The 22,764-nt window shown below is 50.8% G+C and overlaps 1 protein-coding gene across 1 annotated transcript in view; it reads right to left on the reverse strand.

Moving 5' to 3' along the window:
• Positions 1–22,764, reverse strand: part of LOC147897998 (uncharacterized) — a 267,115-nt gene that overhangs the window by 53,002 nt on the left and 191,349 nt on the right. Inside the window, exon 11 of the mRNA XM_087380165.1 lies at positions 16,046–16,233. Within this exon, the coding sequence (XP_087236291.1) occupies positions 16,046–16,233 (188 nt within the window). The remainder of the gene's footprint in view (positions 1–16,045; positions 16,234–22,764) is intronic.

The following is a 22,764-nucleotide window of genomic DNA, read 5'->3' on the forward strand; positions in this document are numbered from 1 at the left end:
CGCGGCCGGTGGAGATGGAGTAGGATTGGCTGACAGGGAATCCATCGCCAATCAAGGTGAGGAGGCCGACTCGAACAGAAAAAAAAAGCTCCTTCCGTTCCAAAAAAGCTGCGAGGGGCAAGGGAGGGGAAAGGAGGCTAAGAGGAAGAAGGGGGGAAGGGGAGGGAAGGAGGAGAGGGGCTGGGGCTGAGAGGGGAGAGGGGCAAGCTGAGAGGGAGGGAGGGGAAAGGAGAGGAGAAGAAAGGGAGGAGTGAGAGGAAGAGAGGGGGCGGGAGAGCAAGCAGGGAGGGGGTGGGACAGCAAGGGAGGGGGCGGGACAGCAAGGGGGAGGGGGCGGAGGCAGGGAGAGGGAGCAAGCAGCAGGGGGGAAGGGGCGGAGGCAGGGGGGAGAGGGGGAGCAGCAGGGGGGAGGGGGCGGAGGCAGGGAGAGGGGGCGGAGCAGCAGGGGGGAGGGGACGGAGGCAGGGAGAGGAGCGGGACAGCAGGGGGCAGGGGGGAGCAGCAGGAGGGAGGGGGCGGAGGCAGGGAGAGGGGGCGGAGCAGCAGGGGGGAGGGGGCGGAGGCAGGGAAAGGGGGCGGGACAGCAGGGGGGAGGGGGCAGAAGCAGGGAGCAGAGGGAGGGAGCGAGGGAGCAGAGGGAGGGGACGGAGCAGCAGGGGGGGAGGGGGCGGAGCAGCAAGGGGGGAGGGGGGGGAGCAGCAGGGAGGGGCTAGGGACAGGCTGAGGGGGGAGAGAGACGGGCTGAGGGAGGGGGAGCAGCAGGGGAACGGGGAGGAGCAGCAGCTCGAGGTTCAGATGGTTTATAAAATGAATTTGTATATTGACAAGTTCAAAATTAATGAAATAAGTGTTATAGGTTCCATCCACCTGTCTACATGTCAGTACTCTCATTTTTGTTCATTGCTCGTCATTTCATTATGTCTCCTTTTGAGTATCACTTCCTCTATCCCTAGCCTACCCTCTCTCTCCCCCTCTCTCTACCATGTTCCTTCAAACAGTACCCTAAAAGGGAAAAATAAAGCTCCTATAAAAGAGCTATAAAATATCCAAGGTTGAGGCTGAAAGAGCCACCTCAACCTTGTGGCAGCCCCTTTTTTTTTTCCCCCAAAAAAGAGACTTCTATTAAGTAAGAAAGAAACTCGCTAGAGCAAGCTCTGAGTGAAAATACAACATCATGAAATCATGAGGATAAATAAAACCCCCTCAAAGTGAGGTGGAAAACAACCAAGGCTGAGGCTGAAAGTGCCACCTCAACCCTGTAGGAGTCTCAGAGAAGAAAGGAGAATCCTTCCATTCCCTGAAGAAAGAAGCCCTGCTAGCTGAGGCTGCACGGGAGTCTCCCTGCATACTCATCCATACGGCCATCAAACTATGTATGGTGTCTGTCCAGATATACTAGCCAAAGTGTGCGAGGGATGAACCTGAGTACCCTCCATAGCCTATGTGCATCTGGCTCTCCAGATATGCCAGGATGCTATGCTCGCTAAAATCTCCAAAGAAGTATCCACAGAGGCATGTACATCTGTAAAAGGAAGGTGTGGTACCACGTCCAACAAACAGGACTCAATCTCATGACGTCGAACCAAAATGGCTGGAGAGGAGTCAAGTCTCTCATAGAATACTTGAGGCCCTGTAAGAGAAAGCCAAGCCACTGAGCCCCATGTCATAAAGAATGGGGAGTGGGCAAAGTGACGGAAAATCCTGGCTACCCCCATCCAAATCATCCTCGCGTGTCTACAATCCCATAAATAATGTTGAATAGTCTCCAAAGCAGAGAGGCAACGAGGGCAAGTAGGGTCAGCTCCGAACCTGGATCTCCAAAGGTTCACTGCAATCCCACCATGGATAGAAAGCCAAAAGAAGAGAGTGATCTTTCTATTCCTGTGGGATTTCCAGAGTCTCCTCCAGAAGCACCTCTGCAGATCCGCAGTGATATTAAATGTTTCCCAATGAGGAACTCTGGAAGGTCTCCAACTTGTCTACTTAGCTGAAATCTCCTGGCATTACTGACCATAGGATGGTGGCAGATTGCTTTGGTTTTGGAGGATGCTTTGGTTTTTACTATGCAGGATGGTGGCAGATTGCTCAGATCCACAGAAGACATCTTGCTTGAGTCTCTGCCTTTCAGCCTATCAGGGTTGTAGGTCTTTTGGTGTAGGGATCAGATTCCGAGTGGTTCCTCGACCCAGACCCCCGGCTTCTCTCCACCGTGTCTTGGAGGCTTTGGCTTTACGAGGGAGTTCCCATTAGGTATTTGCAGTGGGACCCTGGAGAGTGGGAGTGGATTGACGCAGGACATCAAGAGAAGAGCATCCCCTTCTTTCGTTACACGATCAGTAATGCAAGGAGATTTCAGCTAAGTAGATAGGTTGGAGACGTTCCAGAGTTCCTCATTGGGAGACATTTGATATCACTGCGGATCTGCAGAGGTCCTTCTGGAGGAGACTCTAGAAATCCCACAGGAATAGAAAGATCACTCTCTTCTTTTGGCTTTCTATCCATGGTGGGATTGCAGTGAACCTTTGGAGATCCAGGTTCGGAGCCGATCCTACTTGCCCTCATTGCCTCTCTGCTTCGGAGACTATTCAGCATTGTTTATGGGACTGCAGACAGGCGAGGATGATTTGGATGGGGGTAGCCAAGATTTTCAGTCACTTTGCCTACTCCCCATTCTTTATGACATGGGGCTCAGTGGCTTGCCTTTCTCTTACAGGGCCTCAGGTATTCTATGAGAGACTTGACTCCTCTCGGGCCATTTTGGTTCGACGTCATGAGATTGAGTCCTATTCGTTGGATGTGGTACCACACCTTCCTTTTACAGATGTACACATCTCGGTGGATACTTCTTGGGAGATTTTAGCGAGCATAGCATCCTGGCATATCTGGAGGGCCAAATGTACAGAGGCTATGGAGGGTACTCAAGTTCATCCCTCGCACACTTTGGCTAGTATCTGGATAAATACCGTACATACTTTGATCGCCATATGGATGAGGATACAGGGAGACTCCTGTGCAGCCTCAACTAGGAGAACTTCTTTCTTTACGGAATGGAAGGACTCTCCTTTCTTCTATGAGACTCTTACAGGGTTGAGGTGGCACTCTCAGCCTCAACCTTGGTTGTTGTCCACTTCACTTTCAGGGGCTTTTATTTATCCTCATGATTTCATGATGTTGTATTTTCGCTCACAGCTTGCTCTAGCGACTTTCTTTCTTACTTAATAGAAGTCTCTTTTTTGGGAAAAAAAAAACTGGCCCATGCTTTCAGAATGGCAACCAGGAGAGAAGACAAAGGTGGTCTGAGGTGTTGTGTGGTTCCACCTAATACTGCTCATCCAGTCTCCTGCTGAAGAAGGTGTGCATAGTAAAGCTCTGCATTGTAAATCTGGATTAATAATATTGAGACCCCCTTCCTGTGTAGGGAGGATGAGGGTCTCCCAAGCCACCCTGGCTAAGGTATCTGCTGTGCCATCAAGCCCACTCCAAAGAAAATTTATGATCGGTCTCTTGAGCTGAGTGATGCAGTCCCTAGAATAGCACCAGCAAGAACAAACAAACCAGGCTGTGGCCAAGAGGACCTAGTTGACCACCACAACTCTAGAGGCAAGATCCAGCTTGGCTGAGCTCCAAAAAAGGAGCTTCCTCCTGATGCTCTCCAACACGGGAGCAAACTGCTGCGTGGAAGAAATATCCAAGCCGACCTGGCAGCCCAAATACCTAACAGGCACATCCCTCTGAACCCAAGTGAATCCTATGTCAAGCCCCCAAACTGGACTGTCCTCATCACTGATCCAACAGCCATTGGATTTATGCCAATTTATCTGCGTCCCCACCGCCAAGCAAAATAAATCCAATGCTGTCCTGAAAGAAGTGAGCGTCTGTGGAGTGGCATGCAAGTAACTTGTTGTGTCATCTGCCAACTCACCGTCTAGTAACTCCTCTTCCCTTCTAAGATGTCAGCTTGAGATCTAACATAGATACTCATAGCTTCGGCCACGAACAAAGAAAGGAAAGGAGCAAGGGGGCATCCCTGACAGACTGATCTGGAAATCTGAAATCTCTCACCCCTTACCCCACCAATAAGTACCTGGCTGTGGGCTGATCTGTACAAGGAGGAAACACCTCTGATCCAAGCATCAGTAAAGCCAAAACGTAGAAGGGTGCCCTCCAAAAAACCCCAATCTACTCTGTCATAAGCTTTCTCAAAATCCAAAAGTAGAATGGCTGGATTCTCGCTGCTCTGCATGGCCCGCTCTGAGGCTTCCCAGAAAGAGAAAATGTTATCAAAAATGCTTCTGCCATGCACAAATCCCATCTGAGTGACATGAATAAGATCTGGGAGAAGGGGCTGCAATCGGAGGCTGATTGCCTTGGCCAGAATTTTGTAACAGGTCCCTAGAAGTGTGATAGGCCTCCACTGGGACACTAGATTTTTGCAACCTCCTTTCGGGATAAGGTGGATGAGACTTTCTGTAAGCGACCCGGGCATCTCACCAGTGTCCCAAATACCCTGCAAGGCTGAAGTAATGTAGTCTCTAATCATATCCCGGGTAAGGCCATCCGAACCTGGGCACTTGCCCTCTTGAAGGGCCCTCTCTTTGTGCATGCACATGCACACTTGTGCATACGTGTGTGTGGACGTGCGGGTACGTGTATGTATGTAGCTGTCCCACCTTGGGTCAGTGCATTCTTCTTAAGGAAGTTTCTTTCACCAAATTTTTTTAAATGTAAGATGGAGACCTGTAGGTATGCACATATACATATGTATGTGTATGGAGGTACATAGGTATGATGGAGGTCCGTATGTACATATGTATGTATACATATGCGATAACCTATTTGTATACAATGGTTTCTGCATTCATTCTTTTATAAGAACCGACAATGTGTGACAAAAGTAAATGGAGGATATCATAGGCATAAGCTTTCCATATAATCTTCTTGTGAGATGGTTTGGACACAAGATGTGCTTTCAATTCATGTATGAGATGGTTTGATGTGCTCAAAAAGCTAGAGATTGGAAGTTGTGTGAAATTTTAGTGACCAATTGTAGGGCACACTTGTATATTCAAATCTTTTTTCTATAAGAACTTTCTTATCGTGAAGGGATTCTCTTTGTCAATGGGAGTTTGGTCAGGTATTTTTATACCAAAAATGCAGTCCTGAACTTTGTGTTGGTGAAAGGCGCATCAAGCAAAACATGCATATCCGGTTTCACCAACAAAGGGATGCTCTGCCAAATAACCTTTCTAGCATCCTCTCTATCCCGTGTCTCAGGATCAGCAGTAAGAAGGGCGGCATAAAAATCTGAAGCTATGCGCAAGACATCATCAGGATCTGTCTGTAAAACCCCATGTGAGTCAATAAGTTGGGATACACTCTCTCTACTATGTCTAGGGCCAAGAGTAGAGAAAAAGTGTTTATTGACTCTGCCACCCATCTGAATCCAGAAGGACTCCCGTGCATGAAAGACATACTCTGCTCTCTGATCAAGCAATACCTGCTGATGAGCCCTTTCTCCAGCAAGGCGCTCCTAAATCCAAGCATCTGAAGGCCGTTTCTGCTCTTCCCTCTGCAAAGCTGCCAACTGTTGGCGAACGCTAATCTCACATCTGAGAATATCTCGTCTCCTGGTACGAGCAACTGAGAGGTAGAAGTCGCTAATACCAGAAAGGGCAGTAGCTACATGTGATGGCAATGGCTGCCCACCCTGGACATGAGAAACCCATATCTGCAAGGCTGCCTCTATAAGGTCCTCCTCTGTGTACAAGGCATCTGGAATCCTAATGCTCGCAGATCGGCCTCTCAAGTGAGGCTCTGAGATAGCCAGCACAACAGGAAAGTGGTCTAAAGTGGAAATCCTAGCAGCAATGCATACCGATCCACCTCTGTCAAGTGCCCAATCGTCTACATAGAATCTGTCAATACGTGCATGAATAGGCATCTGCTGCCTCCTGTTCGACCAAGAGAACAGGAGGGACTGTGGCTGAATAAGAAAGGCATTGTCCAACCAAGTATCTCTGCCATAGTAGTGAAAAAGGAAGTCATCCCAAGCTGCTCTCTCCAAAGAGTGAAGTCCTCCTCTACCCCCTTTTTTGTCTAACGGTAACTCAACCATGTTAAAATCACCTCCAATCACCCATGAATCTGCAATGGGGGCCCAGGAGAGCAAATCCTTCCACATAAAGACACGTTCCCCTCTAATGTTGGAGGCATACAGGTTAAGGAAACAACCTTACACCTCCAATCAAGAGAATAATCCACTGAGCTCTAGAGGGAATAATTACTCCGTGTCCAACAACCAAGGGGAGAACCGATTGCGAAACTGAAATAGAAGTGCCCCCCCTGGTGCCCAAGGCAGGCGACCAAAAAGTATGACCAGAAAGCAGTTTGCCAGTGGCATCCAACTTGTGTTCTTGGATAGAAAGGATATCAATAGCACCTCTAGTGACACCTGGATGAAGTTGATTCCGGATCAGCTGCCTACGGCGACGGTGTGGAACTCTGCCTAGGCCTTGTATGTTCCAGTTGACTATTCTCATCGATAGGAGGATGCTGGATGGAAAGGCTTACCCGACCTAGTAGAGGAGACCAGCTTCCCCTAGGCCGAAACACTCCTGCTGAGGGCAAGAAACTCAACAGGTGAAAGGATCCCTACACCTGCTGAGGGGGAGGCCCTGTCAAAAGGAATCCCAATGACCGGGACCCCTAAGGTGGAGGGCACAAACTCCTCATCCATGAAAGTTGCCGAATCAACTAGTGTCGAAAAAGAGTTCCTGAGAAGCAAGTCTGGCCGAGGAGTGCGAAGAAGACCTACACTCGTGGAGGAAGGAGGAGAAGGACCTGCCAGGCCTCTATCAGCATATATGGAGCTGGGAGCTGAGGAGGCCTATGGCTAGGCTGAAGAAGGATCTGTAGTCCTCATCTCTGCAAGCACTCCCTCAGCTGTGGCATGAACAGTCTGAGGGGAAGAAGTATCGGTAGCCCCCTCGTGATCCGAAACAAAAATGACTCGGGCTAGTGTATCTGAAGTCCCCTCCTAATGTGGAACTGTAGTATCTGGGGCTGCAACAGCATCCACCTCTGGAGTCTAGATGGCATCTATCTGAACCGGATCAAGGGTCTCCTTTTGAGGTAAAGGAGCCATTTTGACTGCTCTCCAATGTGGTACTGGGAGTGCTGCAGGCTTCGGGCGCCCTGCTGTCCCTGGTGGTCCTAGGGTGCACGAAGCAGGGCGCCCTGTTGCTCCTGGTAGTCCTTGAGTGCATGGTACAGGCCGTAGGGGAGGTGCAGACGGGGTAGTACGTGGAGGAGCCACACCAAAAGACTTGTTGGGTCTTTTTCTCATCCTTGGGCAATCTCTAGCAAAGTGCCCAAGGGTCTTGCAAATCCTGCACTGGTCCTATCTACGTGCAATCTCAATTCTCTGTCAAAAGACAGAGCCATTTGGACGCTGAATCATGATGTGGTCGTCTGAGATGTTACTCTCGAGGCACCCCGTCCACTCTGACTACCTCTGCCGAGGAAGAAGGCATGCCAGGAAGGGGGGGAATCTCAGGGACCACTCCGAAAGTGGCTCCGATAGTAGCAAGAAGTCGATGGTAAACCTGAGGAAGACCAGGAAACCTGATGAACAGTGATGTGACCTGACTGTCCTCCTCGACCGGATCGAAGCCCAAGATGTAGGGCAAAAGAAAAATCCTCCTCGAACCCAAATCCAGGGGATTAGCTTTGAGAACAAGGGCTGTCGACTCGTGGGAGTCAAAAATCACTTGGAAGAATCCACGTCCCAAAAGTCGAATATCCCTGAGGTGTGGGGCGAGATCTCCTGGTAACGCCGCTAGCATCTAGTCTCTAGCCTGTGATTTGGAAGGATGTGACCCAAAGATGCAGGCGAAAAGTGATGTGGATCCCTCTAATTCCACATCTTTCTTGAGTTGCTGCAACTCGTCTTCTGAAAAAATGACGGTTCTCGCGGCCGGTGGAAGTGGACGGAGATTGGCTGAATGGGGATCCATTCGCCAATTGAAGTGAAAAGGCTGATTCCAACACTGTTTAAGCTCCGTCCGTGAAACTGCTGCCTAGAATGCCCTGAAACGGGCATAGGAAGGAGGAGAAAATGAGAGGGTAGGAGAGAGGGGAAGGGACGAAGAGGAGAAGCGGAGGGGAGGAGAGGATAGAAGGGAGAGGGCTGACGGGGAAGGAGAGGGTAGGCGACGGAGAGGAAAAGAGGGGGGGGTTAGGAGGGAGGGAGGGGGCGGGTTAGGAGGGAGGAAGGGGGCTGAAGGCGGGGAGGGAGAAGGTGGGCGGGGGAGAGGAAGGGAGGGGACAGGATAGGAAGGGAGGGGGCCGGGGGGTTAGAGGAAGGGTGGGGGAAGGGGCGGAAGAGGGAGGGGGTGGGGGAGGGGAGGGAGGAGGTGGGGGAAAAAGGGGGCAGGGGGGAAAGGGGGGGGCGGGGGAGGAGAAGCGGGCGAGGGGGGCAGCGGGGGGGGGAGAGGGAGGGCGGGGGAGGGGGAAGGGGAGGGAAGGGGCGGGGGAGGAGGAGGGGGCGGGGGGCAGCGGGAGAGGGAGAGTGGGGGAGACAGGGGGCGGGGGAGGGAGGGGGCGGGAGGGCAGCGGGTGGGGGAGAGGGGGCGGGGGAGGGGGAGGGGGCAGGGGAGGGAGGGCAGCGGCGGGTGGTGGAGAGAGGGAGGGCGAGGAGGGAGAGGGAGCGGGCGGGAGGGCTGGCAGGGGGGGAGAGGGAGAGCGGGGAGGAGGAAGGGAGGGAGAGGGGGCTGGCAAAGGGGAGGGAGAGGAGGAGAAGCGAGGGGAGGGAGAGGGCGGGCAGCGAGGGTGAGGGGAGGGAGAGAGAGGGAGAGGGAGAGGGGGCTGGCTGAGAGAGGGAGAGGTGGGGGGGCAGCAGCTCACGGGGAGAGGAGCAGCTCAGAGGGACATAAAAAATCAGAGAGGAGCTTTAGGTCGCAGTAGTTATGAAGATTCAAAGAAGGCCTTCTGCATGATTCACAATGTGGCGGCCCTTTTTTTTTTTCCTTTTTCCATGAAGAAGACTTCTATTAAGTAAGAACAAAAACCCGCGAGAGCAAGCTCAAAGCGGAATACATCATGAAATCATAAGGATAAATAAAAAACCCCTCAGAGTGAGGTGGAAAGAAGCCAAGGCTGAGGCTGAAAGTGCCATCTCAACCCTGTAGTAGATTCAGAGAAGAAAGGAGAATCCTTCCATTCCATGAAGAAAGAAGCCCTCCTAGCTGAGGCTGCACGGGAGTCCCCCTGCATACCCATCCATACGGCCATCAGAGTGTGTACGATGTTTGTCCAGATACTAGCCAATGTGTGCGAGGGATGAACCTGAGTACCCTCCATAGCCTCAGTGCATCTAGCTCTCCAAATATGCCAGGCTGCTATGCTCGCTAGAATCTCCCAAGAAGTATCCACAGAGGCATGTACAGCTGTAAAAGGACGGTGTGGTACCACATCCAACGAACAGAACTCAACCCGATGACGTCAAACCGAAATGGCCCGAGAGGAGTCAACTCCCTCATAGAAAACCTGAGGTCCTGTAAGAGAAAGCCAAGCCACCGAGCCCCAAGTCATAAAAAGTGGGGAATGGGCAAAGTGACTGAAGATCCTGGCTATCCCCATCCAAGTCAATCTCGCCTGTCTGCAATCCCATAAGCAATGCTGAATAGACTCCGAAGCAGAAACGCATCGAGGGCAAGTAGGGTCGGCTCCGAATCTGGACCTCCAAAGGTTCACTGCAATCCCTCCATGGATAGAAAGCCAAAAGAAGATAGTGATCTTTCTATTCCTGTGGGATTTCCAGAGCCTCTTCCAGAAGTACCTGTGCTGATCCGCAGTAATACCAAAAGTCTCCCAATGAGGAACTCTGGAGGGTCTCCAACCTCTACTACTGAGCTGAAATCTCCTGGCATTACTGACCGTGTAACGAAAGAAGGGGATGGTCTTCTCTCGATGCCCCGCGTCAATCCACTCCCACTCTCCGGAGTCCCACTGTAAATACCTGATGGGAACTCCTCCATAGAGCCAGAGCCTCCAAGACCCGGTGGAGAGTAGCCGGGGGTTAGGGTCTAAGAACCACTCTGAATCTGATCCCTGCATCAAAAGACCTACAACCCTGATAGGCTGAAAAGCAGACTCAAGCAAGATGTCCTCTGTGGACCTGAGCAATCTGCCACCATCCTGGACACTAAAAACCAAAGCATCCTCCTGTGCATCTCGGAAAGCTAAGACTTGAAGCAGAACCCCGCCTCTCAAGAAAGTACCTGCCCAAGTGGAGGAAGTGAGTGGCATATCATCTGTGTCTATCCAAACCTCTGAAAGGGCTGCCTCAATCTGCAAAATCCTCCCTGCACTCCCTCTAAGATGTCCTGTCAACCTTGATTTGGTTTCCTCTGGAAGCCTACGGAAAGCTTTCCAAGATCCCAAAGAAGAAGCAGGTCTCCTCTCCCACCTGGCCCACTACATGTAAAGTGAGGCACCCAGTGGCCTACCAAGATCATCTAAAATACTGTCGTTCCACATGATGGGCTGCTTATCAATCTCTTCCTGGGAGGAAGGAGGAATCCTCCGAAGAGAGCTTCTGAAACTGGCCCAAGCTTTCAGAATGGCAACCATGAGAGGGGACGAAGGTGACCTGAGGTGTGCTGTGGTGAAGATCCATCTAACACTGCTCATCCAGTCTCCTCCTGAGGAAGGTGTGCACCTCTGTATGCTGCTGATAAGAAAGTCCTTCCACGGTTCCTGTCCTGGCATAAGTCCTCGCACCACCATCTTGCAAAGTAAAGCTCTGCACTGTAAATCTGGATCAATAATATTGAGACCCCCATCCTGTGTAGGGGGGATGAGGGTCTCCCAAGCCACCCTGGCTAAGGCATCTGCTGTGCCATCAAGCCCACTCCAGAGAAAGTTTTTGATCGGTCTTCTGAGCTGAATGATGCAGTTCCTAGAACGGCACCAACATGAACATATAAACCAGGCTGTGGCCAAGAGGACCTGGTTGACCACCACAACTCTAGAGGCAAGATCCAGCTTGGCTGAGCTCCAAAAGAGAAGCTTCCTTCTGATGCTCTCCAACACGGGAGCAAATTGCTGTGTGGTAGAGATACCCAAGCCGACCTAGCAGCCCAAATACCTGATAGGCACACCCCTCTGAACCCAAGTGAACCCTATGTCAAGCCCCCAAACTGGAGTGTCCTCATCACTGATCCAAAAGCCATTGGATTTATGCCAATTTATCTGCGCCCCTGCCGCCAAGCAAAATAAATCCAATGCTGTCCTGGGAGCGTCTGTGGAGAGGCATCCAAATAAATTGCTGTGTCGTCAGCCAACTCACTGTCAAGTAGCTCCTCTTCTCTTCTGATGGGAAGTCTCAGCCCAAAGGTGTCAGCTTGAGATCTAACATAGATACTCATAGCTTCGGCCACGAACAAAAAAAGGAAAGGAGCAAGGGGGCATCCCTGACGGACTGATCTGGAAATCTGAAATCTCTCACTCCTTACCCCACCAATAAGTACCTGGCTATGGGCTGATCTGTACAAAGAGGAAACACCTCTGATCCAAACATCAGTGAATCCAAAGCGTAGAAGGGTGCCCTCCAAAAAACTCCAATCTACTCTGTCATAAGCTTTTTCAAAATCCAATAGTAGAATGGCAAGATTCTGGCCACTCTGCATGGCCCACTCTGAAGCTTCCTAGAAAGAAAAAATGTTATCAAAAATACTTCTGCCATGCACAAAACCCGTCTGAGTGTCATGAATAAGATCAGGGAGAAGTGGCTGCAATCGGAGGCTGATAGCCTTGGCCAGAATCTTGTAACAAGTCCCCAGAAGTGTGATAGGCCAATTTCTGCTACCTCCTTTTGGGATAAGGTGGATGAGACCCTCTGTAAGCGACCCAAGCATCTCGCCAGAGTCCCAAATGGCCTGCATGGCTGAAGTAATATAGTCTCCAATCATATCCCAAAATGCAATGAAAAAAGACGGGGTGAGGCCATCTAAATCTGGGCACTTGCCCTTGTGAAGGGCTGAAAGTGCAGTCCTGAACTCTGTGTTGGTGAAAGGTGCATCGAGTAGAACATGCATATCCGGATTCACCAACAGAGGGATACTCTGCCAAATAGCCTGTCTAGCATTCTCTCTATCGTGTGTCTCAGGATCAGCAGTAAGGAGGGTGGCATAGAAATCTGAAGCTATGCGTAAGACGTCATCAGGCTCTGTCTGTAAAACCCCATGTGAGTCTATAAGCTGGGATACACTCTCTCTACTATGTCTAGGGCCAAGAGTAGAGAAAAAGTGTTTATTGACTCTACCACCCATCTGAATCTAGAAGGACTCCCGTGCATGAAAGGCATACTCTGCTCTCTGATCAAGCAATAACTGCAGATGAGCCCTTGCTGCAGCAAGGCGCTCCTGAATCCAAGCATCTGAAGGCCGTTTCTGCTCTTCCCTCTGCAAAGCTGCCAACTGCTGGCGAACACCAATCTCACGTCTGAGAATATCTCGTCTCCTGGTACAAGCAACTGAGCAGTAGAAGTTGCTAATACCAGAAAGGGCAGCGGCTACATGTGATGGATGTGGCTGCCCACCTTGGACATGAGCAAACCATATCTGTAGGGCTGCCTCTGTAAGGTCCTCCTCTGTGTAAAAGGCATCTAGAATCCTGATGCTGGCAGACCGGCCTCTCAAGTGAGGCTCTGAGATAGCCAGCACAACAGGGAAGTGGTCTGAAGTGGAAACCCCCGCAGCAATGCATACCGATCCACCTCTGTCTAGTGCCCAGTCATCTACATAAAATCTGTCAATGCGTGCATGAATAGGCATCTGTTGCCTCCTGTTCGACCAAGAGAACAGGAGGGACTGTGGCTGAATAAGAAAGGCATCATCACACCAAGTATCTCTGCCACAGAAATGGAAAAGGAAGGCATCCCAAGGTGCTCTCTCTAAAGAGTGAAGTCCGCCTTCTCTACCCCCTTTTTTGTCTGACGGTAACTCGACCATGTTAAAGTCACCTCCAATCACCCATGAATCCACAATGGGGGCCCAGGAGAGCAAAGTCTTCCACATAAGGGCACGTTCCCCTCTAATGCTGGAGGCACATATGTTAAGGAAGCCAACCTTACGCCCTCCAATCAAAAGAATAATCCACTGAGCTCTAGAGGGGATAATGACTCTGTGCCCAACAACTAAGGGGAGAACTGACTGCGAAACTGAAATAGAAGTGCCTCCCCTGGTGCCCAAGGCAGGCGACCAAAAAGTATGGCCAGAAAGCAACTTGCCTGACTTGGCACAATCTCTATAATCCAGCTTGCGCTCTTGAATGTATAATATATCAATGGAACCCCGAGTAACACCTGGATGAAGCTGATCCCGGATCAGCTGTCTAGAGTGGCGATGTGGGACGCCACCTAGGCCCTGTATGTTCCAATTGATAATCCTCATCGACGGGAGGATGTAGAGTGGAACACCTTACCCGACCTAGTGGCGGAAACAAACCCCTCAACAGGGGAAGACCTCCTGCTCGAGGAGGGAGGGATGGAACCAAGTGGTGGAAAATCAACAGGGGAAAGAATCCTGGCACCTGAAGAAGAAGCCCTATCAATAGGAAACCCAACCACTGGCTCCCCAAAAGTAGCGGGCACAAACTCCTCCTCTGGGAAATCTGAACTCTCTGCCAAGGCTGAAAACGAGTTCCTGTGGAGCAAGCCAGACACCGGAGTGCGAAGGATCCCTTGTGAGGGAAGAGGATCAATAGTGTAAGCTATCCCCTTCCCCCTATCCAAGGGAGGAAGTGAGGAATGCTCTCTATCCTGTGTCTGCCCAGCCGCGGAGATCTCTCCTGCCTCAAGAGGAGCATCAGGCACTGCTGGATCTAAGGAAGAAGTTGCAACTGGGGAGGAGGTCGAAGCTTCAGCGTCTCGGACTATGCATGGTGAGACAGGAGGGACAGCTCGAGGTGAAGCAGAGTCTACTAAGGTACCCTCCTGAACTGAAGGAGGGACCTGCACACGTACTGGAACCCACTGTAGAGCGTCGCGTGTGCCTGAGGGAGGTGGGGGTCGAGGAGCAGGTAAAGGACCTGTACCACCCCCCTGTCGAGGCCGAGGAATAGGTGCTGGACCTGTACCACCACCTAACTGAGGAGGACCGCCAAGCGAAGGACGAGGAGCAGGAGCTGGACCTGTACCACCCCTCTGTCGAGGTCGAGGGGCAAGTGCTGGGTCTAAACCACCCCCCTGTCCCCCCTGTCGAAGCCCTGGGGCGGTAGCTGTACCAGAGGGCTTCTTGGGCCTTTTCTTCTTCCTGGGGCAATCCTTGGCAAAGTGTCCCGAGGTCCTGCAAATCCTGCACTGGTCCTGCCTGCCTGAAATCTCTACTCTCTGGCGAAAAAAGGAACCATCCGGGCGCTGGATCATAACGTGATCCATCTTGAGGTTAAGATCCTTGCAAAGGACCCTAACTCTAGGAACCCCATCAGCCTTGGTTGCCTCTGCTGCAGTCAATGGCAACCCAGGGAGGGGTGGGATCTCAACAACTACGCCAAAATGCTCCCCAATAACAGAAAGAAGTCGATGGTAAACCTGGGGAAGCCCGGGGAACCTGATGAAGAGCGAGAAGATTTTCTTATCTGCCTCTACTGGGTCGAAATCAATGTGAAAGGCTTCAAAGAAGATCTTCCTTTGTCCCAGGTGTAAAAACTCAGCCTTGAGCACAGTGCTCGCAGCCTCTGGAGTGTCAAAAACAACCTGGAAAAAACCTCGTCCCAGAAGACAGACATCTAACAATCGTGGAGTGAGGTCTGGGGGGAGAGCCGCAAGCATCCATTCTCTGGCTTGGGATCTGGAGGGGTGAGACCCGAAGATGCGTGCTAGCAACGTGGTAGAGCATTCAATCTCTACATCCTTCTTGAGCTGCTGCAACTCGTCTTTAGAAAAAGTGATAGTTTTCACGGCCGGTGGAGGTGGAGTAGGATTGGGTGACGGAGTATCCATCGCCAGTCAAGGTGAGGAGCCCGACTCTAACAAATTAAAGGCTCCTTCCGTTCCGAAAAAGCTGCGTGAGAAAAGGGGGCAGAAGGAGGGTAAAGGAGGCAAGGAGGAAGCAGGGGGGAAGGGGAGGAAGGAGGAGAGGGGTTGAGAGGGGAAAGGGGCAAGCTGAGAGGGAGGGAGGGGGCACTGGAGGGGAGGGCTTAGAGGGAGAGGAGAAGAAGGAGAGGGAGAGGGAGAGGAAGGAGAGAAGGGAAGGGGAGGAGAGGGGGGGGGAGGGGGCGGAGAAGCAGGGAGGAGGCGGGGGGGAGCAGGCTGAGAGGTAGGGAGAGGGCTGAGAGGAAGAGAGGGGGCGGGAGAGCAGGCAGGGAGGGGGCGGAACAGCAGGGAGGGGGCGGAACAGCAGGGGGGAGGCGAAGGGCAAGCAGGGGGAGGGGGCGGAACAGGGGGAGGGGGCGGAAAGGCAGGGGGAGGGGGTGGAACAGCAGGGGGGAGGGGGCGGAAGCAGGGAGAGGGGGCGGAACAGGGGGAGGGGGCGGAAAGGCAGGGGGAGGGGACGAGGGACAGGCAGGGGGAGGGGACGGAGCAGCAGGAAGGGGGAGGGGGCGGAGCAGCAGGGAGGGGGCGAGGGACAGGCTGAGGGGAGAGAGGGAGGGACGGGCTGAGAGAGGGGGAGCAGCAGGGGAACGGGGAGGAGCAGCAGCCCAGTTACCTACATATGGCGGCCCTTTTTAATTTCACACTGTATGATTTTTCCAAACTATTCTATGTACGGTCAAGAAGAATCGTGGTGGTCAACTTGAGTGCACCACAGCAGTGACACACATGAGAAAATGGGCTACTCACCCCCACATATCACTCCTCTATTCATCCCACTGCAACTTCCACTCCCACTCCCTCCGTTCTGTCCTCCCCTTCTATTCCATTCTCATGTCCTCTCTATGTGCATTAGAAAATACTCTTGCATACATGTATTCAAATTAAAATATACCTTATGGTATGATCATGACAAGTATTTGAATGAGAAAATGTCTAATTGCTGTTTACCATGTCCATACTTGCAGTGTATTGGAACACAACATCAGGACCGGAACTATGACAATCATCAAATTGAGTATCATAGATGTTTGTGTATTTGGTGGTGTCGTCATAATAAGTAAATGGAAGGGATGGGATGACTTTTGGATTTTCAGCTGTCTGTCCACAAGGATTATCCAAGGTGAATTTGCAAACATCTGGAAAAAGAACCATCACAAAGGGAAACAAAAGGACCTAAATTAGAAAGTTTCAGAATCCAGCTTGAAAATGGCATCCTTATAGACCTGCTTTGACTTCAGAATAATATTCTGTTTGTTGTTTAAAAACACAAGGCATAAGGTTTCTGATGCAAAGAGAAAGTTTGATTATTATTTAGAGAAAACGTGTTTCTGAATGGGATATTCAATTTATTCAATGTCAAACTGGTTACTCATGAGTATCATGTCGTGCAATTAGAAAGCGCTGCCAGCTCCCCAACCCCTCCCTGGTAACCCCTCCCTGCATCTCTTCCCCTCCCACTCCTCTCTCTTTCTGCTCACCCCCTTTCACTGTTCCCCTCCCCAATATCACCAGTAACAAACACAATATCGACGACAGTAAAGCAACTTCTATCAACAGCTCAATGATTATTACCATTGGTAATATTGATAGTACCATCGAGCAAGTTCATGCTAAATTTTCCTGTCGGTACTACTACTTTTACTAGTGGTAGTGTGAAATTTGCCTCTCGCTACTACTACTTTTTCCAAGAAAAAGACTTCTATTAAGTAAGAGAAAAAACCTGCGAGAGCAAGCTCAAAGCGGAATACATCATGAAATCATAAGGATAAATAAAAAACCCCCTCGGAGTGAGGTGGAAAACAACCAAGGCTGAGGCTGAAAGTGCCACCTCAACCCTGTAGTAGTCTCAGAGAAGAAAGGCGAATCCTTCCATTCCCTGAAGAAAGAAGCCCTCCTAGCTCAGGCTGCACGGGAGTCTCCCTGCATACCCGTCCATACGGCCATCAAAGTATGTACGGTGTCTGTCCAGATGTCTGTCCAGATACTAGCCAATGTGTGCGAGGGATGAACCTGAGTACCCTCCAAAGCCTCTGTCCATCTGGCTCTCCAGATATGCTAGGATGCTATGCTCGCTAGAATCTCCCAAGAAGTATCCACAGAGGCATGTACAGCTGTAAAAGGAAGGTGTGGTACCACATCCAACGAACAGGACTCAATCTGATGACGTCGAACCGAAATGGCCCGAGAGGAGTCAACTCTCTCATAGAAAACCTGAGGTCCTGTAAGAGAAAGCCAAGCCAATGAGCCCCATGTCATAAAAAATGGGGAGTGGGCAAAGTGACTGAAAATCCTGGCAACCCCCATCCAAATAGTCCTCGCCTGTCTGCAATCCCATAAGCAATGCTGAATAGTCTCCGAAGTAGAAAGGCATCGAGGGCAAGTAGGGTCGGCTCCGACCCTGGACCTCCAAAGGTTCACTGCAATCCCACCATGGATAGAAAGCCAAAAGAAGATAGTGATCTTTCTATTCCTGTGGGATTTCCAGAGTCTCCTCCAGAAGCACCTCTGCAGATCCGCAGTGATATCAAATGTCTCCCAATGAGGAACTCTGGAAGGTCTCCAACCTCTACTACCGAGCTGATATCTTCTGGCATTACTGACTGTGTAACGAAAGAAGGGGATGCTCTTCTCTTGATGCCCTGCGTCAATCCACTCCCACTCTCCGGGGTCCCACTGCAAATACCTGATGGGAACTTCCCCATAAAGCCAGAGCCTCCAAGACCCAGTGGAGAGTAGCCGGGGGTCTGGGTCTAGGAACCACTCTGAATCTGATCCCTGCACCAAAAGACCTACAACCTTGATAGGCTGAAAAGCAGACTCAAGCAAGATGTCCTCTGTGGACCTGAGCAATCTGCCACCATCCTGGACACTAAAAACCAAAGCATCCTCCTGTGCATCTCGAAAGGCCAAAACCTGAAGCGGAACACCGCCTCTCCAAAAAGTACTTGCCCAAGTGGAGGAAGTGAGTGGCATATCATCTGTGTCTACCCAAAACTCTGGAAGGGCTGCCTCAATCTACAAGATCCTCCCTGCACTCCCTCTGAGATGTCCTGTCAACCTTGATTTGGTCTCCTTTGGAAGCCTGCGGAAAGCTTTCCAAGACCCCATAGAAGATGCAGGTCCCCTCTCCCACCTGGACCATTGCATGTAGAGCGAGGCACCCAGTGGTCTGCCATGATCATCTAAAATACTGTCATTCCACATGATGGGTTGCCTATCAATCTCTTCCCGAGAGGAAGGAGGAATCCTCCAAAGAGTGCTTCTGAAATTGGCCCAAGCTTTCAGAATGGCAACCATGAGAGGGGATGAAGGTGATCTGAGTGTACTGTGGTGAAGATCCACCTAACACTGCTCATCCAAATTTTCCCATTATTTCCTCCACTTGGTGCTTTCTTCTTTCGCTGACGTGCTTGGAATTTGCCAATTCTTGTTTTGGTGACGAATCAATCTCTTTATTTTCCTCCTCTAGACTCTTTTCTTGGCTTCCACAGCATTGCACTTTGCCTCCATTTTCTTCATGTTTCCTTTGCATCCCCCAACCCAAACTCCAGCCTGCTTCAGGCTGGTTCTAAGCACATCTTTGGGCATGCGCCAGCCCTCTTTTGGGCTGGTCTTCATCTTTTATCATCCTGCCCTCCTCACGAGGGGCTTTTTTCCCCTTCCTCTCCATCTGCCCTAGCCTTGCTGCCCCAGCCCCTCTGAGGGTTTTTTGGCAGCCAGACAAGGGCCTTTGATGACCTTTTCAGGGCTGCCACCATCCCCCCATTTTAGGGACTTCGTTTCCAAATTTGATGTTCCACTCCACCTGCTCAACATGTAAACCGCATCCATAAGGGACAACCAAATATTTAAAAGTAAAAATTATTATTATTATCGTTAATTTTTACTTTTATTTTTTTTGGATGGCCTCCCCCTCCCTCGAAACCCCTCAGCCATCCGGATCTTCCTCTCCCTAGAGGACAAACAAGGTGCAAAAATCTATTCTCTCCCTTCAAGATCTAGCAATAGTGGGGCAAATTGTTGACCTTACAGCATGCGACGAGAGGTTCAAGATTGGGTCCAGGCAGCTTTACCCTTGGAAGGTGACATCCGAGACATCACCATGTATGGGAAAGGATTTTTTCTACTTCAGCTTAGCTCCTTGGAGGAAGTCAGGCCCAGATGGAGTAGAGATTAGTCTACTTTGGATCTTGGTAACATGGTTTCACAATGGATGCTATGAAAACAATGCATCATGTACTGAGGTATATCCCATTACATTGCAAGTTCCAAACATCCCCAAGGAGTATGTATGCATTTTGATTATAGATGATCCAGATACCCTATCACAGAAGGTACTTCTAGAAATCATCATGGGAGGCATCTTCAGACAATGGGTTGAGATTTCAGGTCTACCAAGGCAGTGCCTACATTATAGTAGGTAGATGGGACTGTGCCCAAATTTGGATGGTAGAAGTGCCAAGTGCATTTTTGTGGGGGATATAACACAGAAAGAAATGACTCTATAAACTTTGGTATCCTGTGCCAAAAAAATTATGACCATTTGGGATAATCCAATTTCGTGAGAGCATACAAGCCCCTCCTTTGCCACATGAACATGACTCTCCACTTGACTAGAGCTTAATATGTTGAACAATGTTCTGGTGCAAACATTGTGGGGACCAAAATAGGTCTACAAGATCGAATATCATGTAGATGGCAGTATTGAAGAAAACAAAGCAAGGCTTGTAGCAAAGGGGTAACGCACAAGAAGAGGGTATTGACTATGAGGATTACCATAAAGTGAGCAAGGAAAATTGAGCAGACATGTGAGCGAGAAATAGTGAGCAAACCTTGAGGAAGTTTAGGAAAGGTTTAAGACTAACAAACGTTTCTATAGAATCAACCCAAGGCATGAAGGTTTCCTTTTGTTTTTTCTCTAGATACCTATGAAGTTAGGACATGTGCATTATAGATACTGTAAAGTGGTTTAAGATTTAATACTTAGCACCAAATGTAGTTTCACATTTTTCAATTGCAAAGGAAAGAATATGAAAGAACTTTAACCTTTCTAGACAACAAAAAAGCTATGTGACTAGAATCAAAGATGTAATGGTGTGTAAAAAGCTATGCAAATAGCTTTGAAAATATCCTTATATCAGTAGCTTTATATGCATCTATCATACAAAATATTTGCAACCGAGGGAATCTACAAAATATTTGCCCTTCAGGTCGCCCCCTCCAGGCCGCCTTCAGGTCGCCAGCCAGGCCGCCGCCTTCAGGTCGCCAGCCCGTCGCCGCCATTCAGGCTGTTGCTGCTGTCCGCCCCCTTTCCTTTTGCACTTCAGGCTGGGCTGCATCAGGGCCCTCTCCGGGGCTGTTGCTGCTCGTGGTTCCAGGGCATTGGCGGAGTTTCTGCTTCAGCATTGAACGGACTGTTTTCAGGCTTGGGTTTGATCCTCATTTTGCTATCCCACGCAGGCTGAAGTTTGGGGCATTCAACCAAGTTCTTGGGGATTGACTAGTGGTTTGTTGTGAGTTCTTGGTGGGTTTTTTCTGCAAAGGTAGCTCCTCCCCTCAGGACAGCGCAAGCTGAGACAATGGAGGGCACTAATGCCACTCCCGTCGCCGAACCTGAGGAGATTGAAGTCACAGGTTCTTTTCCTCCCGACATTGTGCAGATGATTGAGGCAGCAGAGGAGGGTTTTCGTTTGACGCATATCATTGGCTTTCTACCCGGTAGAGGCCAACAGTTATGTGATTGGGTGTACACCAACATGGCCTCATTGGGTGTCTCAGTTACGGTTTTCTGATTGCTTGGCAGAGGGTACTTTTCTTTTGGCCTTCAGTCTGTAGAGCAGGCTCAAAGAGTACTTATGAGCTCTCTGATTTAGTTTCAGAGCAGAGTCATCCATTTGTGGCCTTGGCGGAAGCACTTCAGTACTACTTCCGCGGGACCACGTCAGGTCTCTTTTTGGATGCTTTTCCCTGGACTTCCTGATGAGGTCAGCTCTTGTCGCAGAGCTGTGGAGCATATGGCTAGTGTGGCAGGTACAGTCATCCCATCAGGTGCTAGACTTTCCTATGCTCAGTCACTTGCTGGTACAAGTGTTACGAGGGTCAGACTCACTTCAGAGTTCCCCCCTCCTCGACCTTTGCCTACTTTGATTTCGTACTCCACAAGAGATGGGGTCCAGATTCAGCAGAGGGTTTTGTACGAGGCTCTTCCTGATCAGTGTCTTTTCTGTCGGAAGAGAGGTCACTTTATTAGGGATTGCCCCAGTCATCGGCCTATCGTTCAAAGACTCCGGATCCATCTTATCCTATGGGTGACCCAGAGCCTACAGTTCAGCCTTCAGGGGTCCTTGACCCTGCTTCGACTCATTCTGCAGAGCGAGAGGAGAGTCTCCAGTGGACTCAGAGGACTTGGAGGTGCCCCCAGTGGTACAGCTTTCACGGAGAGCTCGAAGGAGACGGAGATAGAGGGAGAGCAAGCAGCACGAGCAGCCCCAGGTACGAGCTCAGAGATGGCAGAGAGTTGAGACATGTGCAGGAGACCCCGGAAAGGGGAGATGTAGAGGACCATACGCAGGCAGGTAATGACACTGTGCAGGAGACGGTAGCCCAGGGAGTTGAGACACTTGTGGAGGAGACCCGAGAAAGGGGAGATGCGGAGGATCATCCGTAGGCAGATCATGACACTGTGCAAGAGACTGTAGCTCAGGATTTGATGACTCTTGACACTACTACCCCGGAGGTTCAGTTATTTGTTCCTGAGATAGTTATCCAGCAGGAGACTGCTCAGGCTACTGTTACTGTGATGGATGTCTCTTCCCAGCAGTCGATTGAGAGTGTGGTATTTTACGACACAGGTCAGAGTCAGAGCCCGTTTCAGGATCTCATGCACTTGTACAAGGTTCCCTCGAGACCTCTTTCTCTTCCGTCCAACTGAGGGGTTTGAACCAAGTTAATATAGTTAGATTAACTAACCTATGTTTTCCCAGTTATTGTAACTCAGAGGTTAACCTAACTAAGTTCACTAACTACAGTTAGTGACTAACTGAAGGTTAGTTAAACTAACCTAACTGTTAGAAACTAACCTAGGGTAAACCTAACCTAGGGTAGACTAACCTAACCTAGGTTAACACTAACCTAACCTAACCTAGGCTACTAACCTAACCTGTCCTACTACCTTAACCTAGGTTAGTCCAAAGGGTAGGTTAGGTTAGTTTTTTTTTTCCTTGGATCTCTGTGTGGGGGGTGGGGGCTTTCGCCGCGGCGGTCTGGGGGGGGGGGGTCGCCCGACGACGACGGCAGGGGGGGTTTTGCGAGGGTGGCGGGGGTGGTTTGCGAGGGTGGTGGGGGGGAAAGGGGAGGGGGTGGGGGAGGGGGAGGGGGAGGGGTGAGGGTGGCGGGGGGGAGAGGGGAGGGAGCGGGGGGGAGCAGCAGCAGGGGAGAGGGGAGGGGAGCGGGCGGGCGGGAGAGGGGAGGGGGGCAGGGGGGTGCAGGTGAGGGCGTAGGGAGGTTGAGGGCACAGGTGGGGTGGAGTCGGGGCAGGGCGGGGCGCAGGTGGGGTGGGCACGGGCGGGGCGACGACGGGCGGGGTGGGCGAGGCGGTGGCGGGCGACGGAGGGTAGGGGGAGAGCAGAGAGGGGGAGGGGGGGGGTAGAGCGAGCGGGGGGCGTAGG

Source organism: Dipteris shenzhenensis, chromosome 10 (assembly GCF_047967505.1).
Source record: "Dipteris shenzhenensis isolate YYH24624 ecotype China chromosome 10, Dip_SZ_1.0, whole genome shotgun sequence".
In the NCBI taxonomy this organism is placed as follows: Eukaryota; Viridiplantae; Streptophyta; class Polypodiopsida; order Gleicheniales; family Dipteridaceae; genus Dipteris; species Dipteris shenzhenensis.